The 14,933-nt window shown below is 31.8% G+C and overlaps 2 protein-coding genes across 19 annotated transcripts in view; one reads left to right on the top strand and one right to left on the bottom strand.

Annotated features, from left to right (window-relative positions):
- LOC148229345 (SH2 domain-containing protein 4A-like) overlaps positions 1-2,651 on the bottom strand; it is a 56,290-nt gene extending 53,639 nt beyond the window's left edge. For both annotated transcript variants that reach the window (XM_088197724.1, XM_088197725.1), the window contains exon 1: positions 2,424-2,651. The gene's annotated coding sequence lies outside the window, so the exon portion shown is untranslated. The remainder of the gene's footprint in view (positions 1-2,423) is intronic.
- Positions 2,652-7,658: 5,007 nt separating this feature from the next.
- On the top strand, positions 7,659-14,933 carry Nmdmc (NAD-dependent methylenetetrahydrofolate dehydrogenase). 17 transcript variants are annotated; one of them, XM_088196367.1, is made up of 5 exons: positions 7,659-7,767; positions 9,665-9,756; positions 10,309-10,499; positions 11,042-11,644; positions 14,583-14,933. In XM_088196367.1, exons 2-5 carry the CDS (start codon positions 9,692-9,694, stop codon positions 14,705-14,707), a joined length of 984 nt encoding a protein of 327 aa, XP_088052493.1. In that variant the 5' UTR covers positions 7,659-7,767; positions 9,665-9,691; the 3' UTR covers positions 14,708-14,933. The 17 variants fall into 17 exon arrangements, with proteins under 17 accessions (XP_088052493.1, XP_088052490.1, XP_088052492.1 ...); XM_088196364.1 differs by having other exon boundaries at positions 10,281-10,499; XM_088196368.1 differs by having other exon boundaries at positions 7,673-7,767; positions 10,315-10,499.

Here is a 14,933-nt window from a genome sequence, read left to right as displayed (position 1 = left end):
GTTGGGAATGTTTGATAATACAACAATCGCATAATTGTTTATGAATAAGCATTTTTTTTGAACACATAAATTTGTACAACAACGTTGACACGCATGCTGGACAGGATTTTTTTATAGGATTTGAAACATGTATTCGGTTGCGCAATGATTCAACATCATGAATGAAGCTTCCAATTATGCCAAAAAGATTGTTGTAACCTTCGTCGGTTCACGCTACGTGGAGCACCATAGCCAAATAAAGATGTTGTCACCGGTTCTACTGTTACGGTCGAGCGCTTCAGATGCGATTTCTAGTGTTCTAAACCAGATTCGTCTCGTGTTTCTCAAATAGAAGATCGAGACGAGTTCTTCTGTGTGCCGTTGACAAATGACCCTGGAGATGTAAGGTGGCTTCGGCTCTTCGTCTTCTTGATCTCGACCCTCGCTCTCGAGTCGCTTTCGTCTTCATTGTTTTGAGTCTTTGTTGGTGAAAACGTCCGATGCGACAAATGACTCGTCACGATTTTTGACATGTCAGCAGACGCAACATTTGCAAGACAATTACTTTCGATGACAGTGAAGGATGTTGAGATGTGTTATGTTGGAGCATTAAAAATCGTTTCAACGTTCCTGGTTTGTGGTATGTGCATTCGACTCAATTGTGTATAGGAAGGGCACATTTCTTAAGTACAGTAGTTTATGAAAAATAATGAATCTATTTACTAACTACTTTCAACAATCTTGTAAAATAATATTCAGTATATGTTCTACCTTGACTTGTAGATGCATTATAAAAATATTAACCATGATAAATAACTTTCAATATTTTTCTTACAATATTAATACACCAAAATAAGAATGAGTTTTTTTAACTGATTTTGAAGACTGAGCTCCGTGTGTATTTCTGCTGACCTGTGCAATATTTTTTGAACCACCTACAGTTAGTGTATTGTCTGCATCATGGGTCATTTAATGAAATACTATGAATCTTAATTTCATCGAAATATTTAAAAAACCACCACTGACTAGCCAATTTTATATGGTAGTTATCCTTGCCGATATTACTATAGACTTCTAATATAAGAATAACGGTCAAAGTATATTCAAAGCGAATTTTTGCGCAGTGGTTTAGATATGCTTCATTCGATTCTCACTCTTCTAATTCGTAATATTAACACTATATAACCGAGGGTTTCCAATGTGACGGCGACGGAACGAATTTATTGCTTTTGACGTGGATTTTAAACAAGGAGGTCATTTGGGATGGGGCAATTGCGGCATTTGAATTTAAAATTGCGTGAAAAAGTAAATATTTGACAACATTCCACTTGTCTTTTCGTGTAGCACATTCTACAGACTGTCAACATTTGTTAATACAAGAGCTTTTTATGTGAAAAACCATCGAACATTTGGGGATGCTAATCCCTTGAATCTCCGATCGCCACGTTCGTCGGGATAATAAATGCACTTGTCGGTGAGTCGTACAGACTATTTTTAATATGTACAGAACATTTTGGTTTAATAGACTTTTTACGCGTATTTGAGACCTTCTTTTTACCTGATCTGATGGTCCCCATTTTTCAAAACGGCTAGAAGATATAGAACTAACAAGTAGAGAATAATTTAACTACATATTCTTGCCTAACGTGAATTTATGTACAATAAATATTATTTTATCTTGAAAACATAATAATAACATTAAATATTAAAAATGTCTTTCATAAAAATATTCATATCTAATAATTGTAATTAAATTTAATCTTTATAATCTAAAAATATGTATTGGAATTAATCACAGTTTTCTTATCAGAAACGTAAAATAATGTAAATAAAGCTTTTATGTTATGTTATATCGGTCTATTTACAAATGTTTAAATAAGAAATAAAGTTTAGCGACTACGCATGTTTCTAATCAGTACATTTTAGTTTATCCTTTACAAAATTTATATGTTAAAGTTGTAAATAACAACCCTTTATAATATAATACATGTAAATGCTAAAAGACCTTTGGAAGCCTTACAACGGTAGTCCATTGTAAATCTGCTGCTAAAAACATTAATTATATTACAAGGGGAACTTTACAAAAATAGATTTCTAGCCGCCGCACAATAGAGGTCTTGTTTCGAAAATATCTCAAAAAGGGGGATTTTCGGTGGGGTGAAGCGATCGTCGCAGTAATAAATAAACGTCGTTAAAAGTACCCTAAAATAGGGATCGAGTCAACGACTTCAGTACAATAAATAAAAAAATCACAATATAAAAGGAAGCGATTTATATTTTTTAACCGTTTGTAAATATATTTAAAACATGGTTTAAAAAAAGTTTGCTTAGACCGGTAGAATAAAAAATAACGGAAATTGAAAAGGAAGTGCAAAACAAGTTTTTTTTTTAAAGTTTTCGCCGTTTGCTTCTAAGTTGATTTTTAAATATAGAACGTGACTCACCCGCGAAACGCCGACTGGGTGCGCTCTTTTCGTCACAAAGCTGTCAAATCAATCTTACGATTCAATTCACTGTATCCATATTATGAAAACGAAACACTGAACGAACACTGTTGGCGTAGTATCGTAGCGCGCTACGCGAACTGAGTTTGCGAATCGCGGATCGTAATTCGCGCCAAACTGTGCGCAGCTAAAAGCGCGACCGGACGGCCCGAAGCGCAAGACCACAATAAACTCGGCCATACGCCGGCCGACCGCCTCGGATGAATTAATCATATCGCTGCGTGGTAAGAGGCTGCCAACCTTTTCTTTAATTTTAATTCCAATAAACTATTTTACTTATAGTTTTATAATTTCTATTACAATATGTTTATAATATTTTCAATTGTTTTTTCGTCTATTCTTTATATTTTTATTGATCAAGCCTACCCCAGGTTACGTCAATTTATTTTTATTATAATAAAATTCAACTAATATGATACAAAAGATTAGCCCAAATGCGTAAAAATGGTAAAAAAAAACAAAAAGGACCCAATTAATAATAAATAAATTTAAAATACTATTTTTCTGGCAAAATAATAGCAGTACCGTACGAAAATGTCACTGTTTGTAATAGTCCTTGTTGATTATCAGTTGTGCTTTAGCTGTCGAGTGAAAACTCGTCTTTTGTATTTTATCGGTTAATACGCGCATTTAGGATGGCATTTTAATAATAATATATATTTTATCTTTTTTATATAAAATGTAGGGTTTTGTTCCAGACAAACGATTTTGTTGCGTTGCATTTTGTACATATATTACAAAAAAGCAATGCATCAAATACAAATTTGCGCGCATTCTTTTCACACGAAAAATTAGTTTTCCGTTAATTTAGTGTTTGAGAGTGATTTAACGTTTCGAGACGGATATGCTTATGAAATCTTAACTAAGTTTATTGTGTAGATGATTGGAACCCCAGTATCGCACAAAATGTTTTAAAATTATGATAGCACAATTAATGACGATGCTGTGATTTCCTTTTTTTGACACGATAATCTTGACTATATTTGTTTCTCATAATGGCTTCTTATTAATTTTACTCATAATTACTATAATTTGTATCGTCTTATTTGACGCTTTAATATATTCCTTCGGTCTCGGATGTTTATACAGCTGCGCTAGTAGATGAATGGTCCATTTGTTTTGAGAGCATTTCCTTTGTAGCTCATTTAAAGTATATCACTGATATAATTGTTTTGCGACTTGTTCGTCAGTTGTCGTAAATCGTTGGTTCTTACAGTTACATATTTTAATTGATTTAAAATTTTCTTAAAAATTGTCTAGTTAAGCCATTTCTTCAGTTATATATCACATCATTTCTTGTTCAATAATTTTACAAATTGGGGACAGAGCTTTTATTAAGATTTTTCATTGACCTCGTCCTAAGATTTTTAATTAAATTCATCGCGCAATATATTGTAACCCTTCTAAAAATTAATATTGGTCCAGACTTTGGGTCAGTAGTAACAATTGCCTACATTATTATGACGTGTATAGTAAGGGGCAAAGCATCGTAACGTCTGATTCTTATATATTTTTTTGTAACGTTACCTTGCTGATTATATAAGTATATTATTATAAAACATATATTTTTTATTAAACACAGATTTTTTGTTGTAAAACATATATTTTTATAATTTTTTTTATTACTTTGCTCTTACTGATGCTAGAAAATGATTATGTGTTTCACAAATAAAAATATTTTTGCTATTTTTCGTTTATTTGTATATGATTTAGGCAATGATTATTTTTTTAAATTAAATAAAACTATTCGAAAAATTGGCATAGCCTTAATAAATTTGTTGCAAATGATAATATTAAGGTTGTGTAAGCTTGAGTTCAGAAAATGTTTATTATCCGAGGCAACCTTTCAAGTTCATACTTGGCTAATTTTTTATAGACCATTTAAAAAGTGTCTAATTATAAAATTGTACATTCTGTACGATGTTACTACTGCGCGAAGGTTGACGATGCCCCGCTCTTCTTCTCATATCTGTGCAATCTGAATTCCAATGTAAATGTGTGAAGTAAAAAGTGAATTTTACTTAACATAATCAGCTATTTCTTAATTCTTAAGTGAAAATGCCTAAATTGGCGTAATTATTCACAACGTTACGACCTTCATAACGGTAGCACTCTCCGTTTTGTTATTCATTAGAAAAGTATTTATTAATGAATTGTCCGCTTGATGATTGTCAAAAAACTAATATTATTCAATTTTCTAGAAATCTTCTCGTCGACGATAGAAATAAATCACGACGAAAATCATAATTGGAGTCAAACCGATTCATTAAAAAGATTTAATTAGATAAATTTTCACTCGTCGCTAATTATGCCGCTTACAATAATAATAATAAGCAGTGTAATAAACAAGTTGAGCGAACGTCGAGAGATTTGCTAATTTGTCAATACTTACTGTACTGTTATTGCTATTTTATTTATTTTATTCATTTTCACTTTTTTCTGTTAGAATGTAGTATGTGATATTGTACGTAGGTACTACTTTATGGAATTAATTTCACTTATTCTGATTTGGTTTTAATTACTTATTATTTATTATGCGGTTCTGTTTGGTACATATTTTTATTTCACTAATATATAAATATATATTAAGTATCAGTGTTGTGCGCTAGTGATAAAACGGGAGAGTCCAAATAAATCGAATAGAGTAGTCGTGAGAAGCTGATTTGTTGTGGTGTTTATTCCCGAGGGTTCTGGTGCTTTCTATCTTTGCATTATGTAGAATCTTTTACATACATAATGATATAATTTACACAAAATTGCACCACTATAATACGGATAGTGCATGGATTTTTAATCTGTGGGGTATGCCTCCCAGATGAATATGTCAACTATTAGGAAGCAAAACGTCAAAGAAAATGTAGTAATTACAATTTGCATTCACGGATAACTTAAGACCTACATTGCAAGAATATTTTTCAGAAATACACAAAAGATACCTCGCACAATTGATAAAATCTGCTTGTAGAAAATGGGAAAAAGAAAAGTATTACGTTGGCATTATTATTTAAATCAATGAGTTGCTGTGCAAAACATACTGCATTCGTAAAATATATAATTTGCAATATATTCAGAAAGCTTTTGGCTTCAGTCTCGGTCGGTCTCAAAAATAAAAGACAATTTATGTACAAATATAAATGTGTATGGATACATCTAAAAACGCCTTTTGTGGGAGTGCGCCGCTACTGGTGCACCGCCTGTTACACTTTTTTATGTGCGAGATCTAAATTTAAAATCTTGGAGCATTTCAACTTTTTTCTCATTCAAGTTTTCTTGCTCATTTTATTTTGTTAGTGAATGTAGGTCTCATGTCGGGTGACAATTCTACTGCTTTATAATGCTGCAGTAATGCCTGGCAGCAGGCTTCGATCCAAATTATTTTTGCCCCCTTTTTATATTAATATTTTAAAAGAAGATTTTTTGACAACGAATTTTTGTGTATATTTTTTCAAAGTAAAAACCTTATTTTATAAAAAATAAAATGTATTTATATAAAAATAATAGTAAAAAATACAGTATGATTTTAAACATTTAATTTTATAAAAGCCAATATTTTTAAAAATCAATCAAATAGTATAAACACATTTTTCTTTAATCCAATTTTTGCCGCACCCCGAATCTGCCGCTCCCGTGCAAATGTCAAGTTTACCTTCCCCCTAAATCTGAATCTGCCTGGCACTTTGCTGATGTGTGCCAACCTTATAGACAGTTCGTAAAATTATGGATTCATAACCCATCTCTAGAAATTATGCTATTTTGTTCACTGCTACATACTTATTGTTCTTTAAGACGCATTTAATTGTTGCAATGCTACTAAAGAAATAGATGACTGGACGCTGCTTCACTTCAGCTAAGGTAACCAGATTTTGAAAATATCAAAGGAGGACAGTAAAATTAAAAGGTCATCTCGAAAACTTTTTTTCAATGAGAATAAATTACTACGAGAGCTAAAACATGTCATTTTTGCCTTCTGAGAAGTGATAATTGTTTTTGTGCCCTCCTATTGACCAAAATTCGGTTTGAATACAATTTGACCGATTATTTTATATCAGAAGTCCGTATTAATATTGGTAACAAGAAGTATTATAATTTTAAAACATAGTTTATTAACGAATTGCAGACAAACTATAGAGCAATATGCGAGATGCGACGCTTGTTTATACTTTTTTCCGCTTGTTCCGATTTAAATTGGCTAAGTCTATATTTTGAACTTGACCTAATGAAAGTTCTAAAATTGTAATTAGTTTTAAAACTTTCATTTGGTTACGCCAACTGGTTAGTCGCCTGTGCGTCGCCTCGCTAGTCACTCGGGCGACTCCGTGCCTGCGGGGGTAAACATCCAATTAAAGCTATACAAAGTACAGAAGTATAACTACATGGAATCCATTGCGTGCACCACGGCCGTTACCAGTAATAAGGCCCTACGAGTCCAACCCTTATGGGTGGATACCCAGTTTGTGACGGCCGGGTGAGTGGGTCCCCCATCCCCCGTATGTGATTAGAGATATATTAATGTTAATCTCGCTGGCTGGCCGGCATTGCATTGCACTGCGTATCATCCTTGTAACAGCACCCCCCCCCCCTCCGAGTCTACGGGGGGTGTTTATGCTGCCTTTGTCGCAGCCTTAGCCCTCGGACCCCAGGAGGAGCCAAGCCCTTTAGCCCGCTTGCGTTACTCTGCTATACTTTGTTCGTCCTAGATAGTGCCTCACGCTCTACTTCAAACGGCCAGCCCGAGAGGTCACTTTCCCTCGAGGGTTTGGGATTTAACCCAAGAAGGGTTCCTTGTTATCCCACATTGATGGTATATAAAATACATTGAACGCGCTACTTCTCCATCCGTTGCAGTGCACCACTGCCATTTACAGGTACTAGAGCCCTACGAGTCCAACTTCAACGGGCGAGCCCCGCGGCAGCGATTGCTCACCTCCATAGTACTGGTGTAAACATTTGACCAGTAGCCGCCGGTATATAAAGTACAGTCGCCCAGCGACTAGTCGACAGTGTGTAATGGGCCTACTGATGATAAATTTAAGAATGCATAAAAGCAATAAATTATCAGCATAATTTTTATTTAATAAAACATATATTTGTTTACATGATTAGGTTTCAATGGAAATAAATTCTACTGAATAATATTATTCAATCAAGTTTACTGACGTCACGCATTTGTAAATTGCTTCGAATATATTAATCATGGCAACTCTCATGACTTGTCAGTTGATTCAATAACTTCGTTTGGTCGTTATTAGTGCTATTTGTCAGTTTTAAAGATAAAAAGTAAAAGGTAAATACCCATTATTATAGTAGTTATGGCCAAAATTTACTCGAAAAAAAGAATATGTCAAATTCAACTATTGGTTATACTGACAGCCCACGTGTATGCTTCGTTGGTCGAGTTCAACTTTTTCTAAGCATTTGTAATTTATTTATTTATATTTTTTATTACGTGAAAAACAATTTTATTTTGAAATTATTAATTCATATTATAATTATATGCAATACCACGTAAATATTCTATGATATTTTTTCTATCGTACCTCAAAACCTTTATAAAAAATCTTCATAACGTCTACATTGCGCTGATGTTCAAAACCTGCTATATTTCTCTCATAATAAACATCATAGCTTTTTCTGAGACCATTGATATAAATTCATAAATTTGGATGACTTGAACTGCTACCAAAGCTCGGTGGCAGTTTCCGATGACATGCTTCGGAAAAATAATTGGTCCTATCACATCTGTTTAATGTTCTATGACAAACAGACCAAACACTGGAGGGAAAAATTGGTGGAGCCCTAGTTCTATTGTTTCTTAGCCGACCTATAAAGGCGTTCGTAAACCATTCTAAAATTGGTTCTAATTCATTGGATAAATCATTCCCTAGTTCAGAAATAGCATGTATAATATATTAGTAATCGTTTTTTAATTTAAAGCCAATTGCGCATCAGAATTGTATCTGTTCAAAAGATTACCTGAAGCTAAGAGAAAAAAGCAACCATTTATGTTAGCTTGTGGAAATACCGTACGCAAAGCTTGACAAATTGCAATTTCATAATCAACATTTATATTTTCGGGATCAAGTAATAGCCACATTATCGTATAAAATAATTTTGTGAATGTTTCAAGTCTTATTAGGTAATAAACAAAATATAACAGGGAAAACAGAACCTCCATCCTTTTTAGCCAAAATCACAAAAATTTGAAAGTAAAAATGTGCCATCCACAAATATTTCTTTCATGCTTTGGCTCTACATTACATGACTTTCAAACAAATTAAGATGCTCATTGGATCGACTTGTACTGATCCAGAATCAGCTAAAAGAAAATGTTCAAATTGTGATATACTGAATTCATAAGTTAAATATTCTACAGGAATAATTATTGTTTCCCTAGAATCAGGATTAATTGAGGCCTCTAATTTATTAAATCTTCTTCTTTTATTATTACTGCAAAGACTGCTTTGATTTGGAAGCATTCCGTGTACTGCAGAAGTAACATTTTCTAAAATTAGAGTTTTGATTTGTGATGGGTTGCTCATTGTCGCATCTGCTAATTTTTTGGATGCTGTACTAACTCATTGCGTTATTACTCTGTCCGTATTTCCAGAACTGCTACATTCTAGAAATTAAAAGCACCCGTTCTGATTTCTGTAGTGCAACTGGCTCCGAGGTGTGGACGCGCAACATTGTATAGCGACTGTTCCTATACAATGTCGCGCAACTTTGATGCTAGGTTTGTGCTAGGCTTTAGAATTTTCTTTAAGATAAAATGAATTATGATGAAAAATTGCAATATAAATGCTATCGATAAATAACCAATAAAAATGTTATCGATAAAGACTGAATTGCCAGTTATAAAAATTTAAAAAAAATTCTCAATGGTAAGTGTTCTGTTTTAAATTGACATTTTCAGAATTATCGATTATATTATTATGACACAATTTTAATTTAAAATATGCCCAACATATTTACATATATTTTAACATGCCCTGTTATTCAATGAGATAAAATATATTATAAAAAAAAAATCAAAACAATTTCATTATCAGTCAAGTCATAATTTATATTAATTACATTCAATTTGTCTTTATGGAACATTGCTATGTTTGATAGCAATGTTCCAAATATCACAAATATTTTTTTATTTGTACAAAATTTTAATGAACGAATATTTTTAATAGATGTTTGATGAACGAAATTGATCCACAATGCGAATTTTATTATGTAGACTTTATACGACGATATCGAGTAAAAAGTTTACACAAAGCCGCAGGTATTTTTAATAAATTAGATAAATTAGATTTTGTGTGTAAATTCTAGATTATGTTCAAGTTGTAACTAATATTTGAGTCAATATCAGACATGTCAACCTTTTATGGTTTCTCTAATATATTATGCATACATATATGTAGAGATAGAGATAAAATATTTCAAAATTGTATTTCACTTTAAATACAGATTTATATTAAAATCAATATTACTTGATCAAGTTTAATTATTTCACTTATTACCCAAATTTTTCTGTTATTCTACTTTTGATAAAATTAGTTCAGTAAGTTTTTCATTCTCAATTAATATATATAAGATGTAACGTGTCTTATATTGATTCTAAACATCAAAATTATATATGTTATATATAATATGATCTATTTAATAGTTGCATGTTTTGTTTTTGATTTGCTGTAATACAATTTATAGTATATTTCATTAATACGATAGGCGATAATATTGCATCTAAATACAATCTGGCAATACTGTTTTATTTTTACTTGCACATTGCAATCTTGCTTATCGTAGGATCATAAAGTGACCCACTTGTAATGAGTTCCAGCAAAATGGCGAAGATATTGGATGGTGTGGCATTATCGAAAACATTAAAGCTGGAATTAAAAGAAAACATCAAATCATGGGTTTCGCAAGGTTATCGAAACCCACATTTAGCGTGCATTTTAGTTGGCAATGATCCAGCTAGTGCAACATATGTTAGCAAAAAAGTTGAAGCTGCGGAATTTGTAGGTAAGATACTTATCTAATAATAATATTCAAATTTGTCCAAACAACGGTGGCCCCTGGTTTATTTTATTAAAAACTTTTGAAGTAATTGCTTTAGCTCATGCCTTTTCACGATGTATACAAAATAAGTCAATCCATATGAATTTGTATTGAAAATAATATTTTTTTTATTATTCATTTTATGTCACTGGTTGTAATGTCTTTAAAAATTCCGCAACATTTGTAAATTTTGTAAGTCGTTGACTAAAACCCGAAAGATCTGAGTTCGAATCTAATATGGGCTTGTAAAAATAGTTTATAATTAATAAAATAGCTGTCACTGATTTACATACTTTGATTTCAATCTGGTGTCTCATTATTTAGTAGTTGTTATTGTAATGCATTGCGCTAATGCTTGTTATGCTTCAACGGAAGATTTACAATACATAAAATTTAATGTGCTATCCATTATTGGATTGCTTACTACTTGTTAATTTCTCGATGTATTTTTTCTGCTACCATATTTTTTTTAACAAAATATGCTAACTATTTAATAATATCGACAGGAATCAAATGCACGTTGGAAAAGTATGAAGAAATCACGCAAAAAGACCTGATTGACAAAATTTATGTTTTAAACAAATCTGACGACGTTGACGGTATCTTGATTCAACTTCCTCTCCCGGAGACAATCAACGAGCGAGACATATGCAATGCTGTATGCCCCGCAAAAGACGTGGATGGATTCCACATCGAGAACGTAGGAATGTTTTGCCTGGACATGGATGCGATGCTGCCGTGTACAGCACTCGGGGTTATGGAGATCATTAAACGATATAATATCGAAACCTTTGGAAAGAGCGCCGTCGTAGTTGGAAGATCCAAGAATGTGGGAATGCCAATAGCGATGCTTCTGCACTCTGACGGAAATCACGAATCGAGGAATGGAATGGATGCAACTGTTACCATTTGTCATCGGTATACTCCTCCGGAGCAGTTGGCGATGTTTTGTAAAAATGCTGACATAATCGTCAGCGCTACTGGCATCAGAAATTTGATTAAAGCGGATATGGTTAAGCCTGGAGCTGTCATTATTGATGTTGGCATAATAAGATTCACGGATCCTGAAACAGGAAAAACTCGATTAGGTGGCGACGTGGATTATGAAGGTTTGTATAAATATTAATAACTGATACGTCTAAGCTTCCTGTGCCGTAGCACTCCACAGAGGTATCCGTTTTGAGTGTAAACAGACTATTTCTCACAGGCAACTGGTCACAAGGCAATTTCTCACTGGTAAATTGGTCACAAATCACTTACAAGATGATTGCTCATACAAATATTTCTCACACGAGTCATTATTTACACTCACACAAATATGTTGTTACTACAATACCTAATTAGTAATTTATATTATGTGTGACAGCTCTCAAAAAATGTAAAACATTATTACTGTCATAATTCGCAACTGCTCTGAAAAGTATTTCAACGCAATCCCAACAGATATTGCCACTGGCAAAAAATGTTATTTTGACATTGGATCATCATCAAAAAATTTGTTATGTATATATTTTTTAGACGACTGTTTTATAATTATGATTATATCATGTAAAATTGCTAACTCCATATTTAACCACTTTACAGGAGAAACAAAAAACTATATGGACAACTTGAAAATAAGAAAATAAAATAATATCTCAAGTTTGTAGTGTTTAATTGGAAATTTTGGAGATAGCAATTTTTTGAGTGTGCATTCGAATATAGGTACAATATGACATTGTTAAATCATTTTCAACTAAAAGTTACACTTTAAGCCATCGATATGCTTTCGATTTTTAAATCATAAATACCTAATTGTCACATTACTATTTAACCTGGGTATTTTTGTTGTAAAACTCGACAAAATTATTTAAAAAATAGTGTATGAATATTTTATTTCAATCAATAGAATTCTTTTTTACTTTGTGTGCCACTAATATTGAAATTAAATAACTTTCCTTAAACCATGTAAGCAATATTCGTGTGAGTATTCGATTTGTAACCAATTTTCGTATAAGAAGTTGCCTTGTGACTAGTGATTTTTGTCAAAATTTTATCGATTAACATCGTTCAGTGTCAATTAATTAGATAAGCATTATCTGACAGAGGTCATAAACTAACTCGACCTCCCACAGATATGAAACTAATGATGGACTTTTGCAATTATAAAAAAAGAGGTGATAAACAAAATCAGTGACCTAAAATTAAAAAAATGTAAAGTTTAGTGTCCCCGTTACCGAATGGACAGGTACAAACAAAGATGATACATGGATGTCCAAATTTATTATTTAAAGAAGATGAAAATCATTGGAATGGTTACGATACAAGAAAGCTGCAATGTAGAAAATATTTTTAAGTTATTGAGTGAAAAATTATCTTCATTTCGGAATCAGTATTAAAGATTATGTCATGGTTTTCATTAATGGTTCTGCTGTGATGTTAAAATTGAATAACTCTCCCCAACTTAAATGTAAAAAAAAATATAGTAAAGAAATCAACGAACGTATTGAAGATGCCGATGATGACTCATTTAAGGATTTCGATATAGATTCAGATGCGGAACTCACCAATATAAAACTTGCACCAAGAAACGATAAGCAGAACTAGAAAAATTGTGAAGATTTTTAAATATTCTCCCGTATGAAATAACATTTTATAAAAGTATGTATTTGAAATTGAGAAATAAAATGAACCTTATTTTAGACATGAAAACCAGATGGAACACAATGAAGGCGATGCTAGACTGCTTTTTACGACTTAAGCAACAAGGTAAAAATGCACTGTGATCTATGGAACAAAGCCTATTTAATTATTACTGAAAGGGTACTTAACATCCAATAAAGATCACAGTAGAGTACCTTAGTAGAGAAATGTTTACATTAATGACAACCGAAGGGGACTTAAAATTTTTGTTAAAACAATTGGAAAATATCAATTATAAGCTAAGCTTGAAATTTCAACGGGCAATTAAAGAGAAATTAAATAATGAAAGAAACCAGACGTTAATGTCATTAATTAAATATTTTCAAAATTTATAATATTTCACCAATCAAAAAAAGAATGACTTCCTTAGTTATTGTTTAAAAGCAGAAATTTGTAAAATGGAGAAAAAAAATATTCGCAGATTATTCAATGGCTCGATAAATACTAAGGATCTTCGCAACTACATCCAATCATTAGAATCTATAGAAGTCATTGAAGAAATTGAAAATTTATCATTGGCTCAACAATTAGAGAAAGATATTTTTTTCAACCTTACAAAGAGTAGTGTAAGAAAATCAACATCTTACGGATTAATGGAGAAAGAATACAAAACATTTGAATCGAGGGGCAAGAGAACAAATAATTTATAATGCCTATTTAAAGCCTTGTTGTCGATTAAACCAACATCAACATAAAACCAGAGGAATTTTTCCACAGTCGAAAATTTTTTAACAAAAAAAATAATGAGTTTATTCGATTTTACTTTAGATGGCATGCGTTTGTGCAAGGGGTTATTTTAAGATTGATATGTAATGTATCTTATATTAATCCATACATATAATAATATATTATAAATGTTGTACCATTCTTCTAGTTATTTTAGATTTCAATTAGATAATATGATAAAATAAATCGAAAAAAACGATAACAGTAAATATACGTACATGTATTACATAAATTTTTTCATTCATCAAAATTTATCGAAAAATTTGAGAACTGAAGTCAAAAACTCTCATTTCTTGAGAAATGAAAATCATTGAGAAATCAGAATGCCTACTTGTAATTAATGTTCATGTGACCAATTGCCACGAGAGTGATGATCACCAAACCGTTTTGAAAAAACCATTCATTGATGAACTTTTTATATCCTCGTAAAACTTTTTTTGCCTACCAAAGTGTGTAAAAAATTGCAATGAAAATATAAGTTTACTTTTCATCTACGGATTTTCTTGTGAACTGAGTTAATATAATGTAATGCGACTATAATTTTTATTGTAAATTGAGTAAAATTAATGTAATGCGACTCATAAAAATGTCATTATTCTATAAAAAAATCAAATCACTAATAAAAAATATTTATTTCAGAAGTATCGAAGAAAGCGAGTGCAATTACACCTGTACCAGGTGGTGTTGGGCCCATGACGGTGACGATGCTGATGAGTAACACCTTTAAAGCCGCTAAGAATATCGCCATGAAATTGAATATCTAAAAAAATGTGATACTTTGCAATACATTCTATAGTATTATTTTTTCCTTACTGGTATCAAATACCAGGGGTCTAATTTAAGTTAAAAGTGATTTGGTTTATATGCTTTTTTCTCATTTAATGGACTGTATTTTAGAATGCAATTCCACATTTATGTATTTATTTTACACACATTATACGGTGCTATGTCTATATAATACATAATAATACAATTTAATAGAATAATAAA

The sequence above is a fragment of the Plectrocnemia conspersa genome, unplaced genomic scaffold (genome assembly GCF_051122295.1).
Source record: "Plectrocnemia conspersa isolate PC_06_02 unplaced genomic scaffold, ASM5112229v1 ptg000011l, whole genome shotgun sequence".
Classification (NCBI taxonomy): Eukaryota; Metazoa; Arthropoda; class Insecta; order Trichoptera; family Polycentropodidae; genus Plectrocnemia; species Plectrocnemia conspersa.
This window is presented reverse-complemented; position numbering and strand designations above follow the sequence as displayed.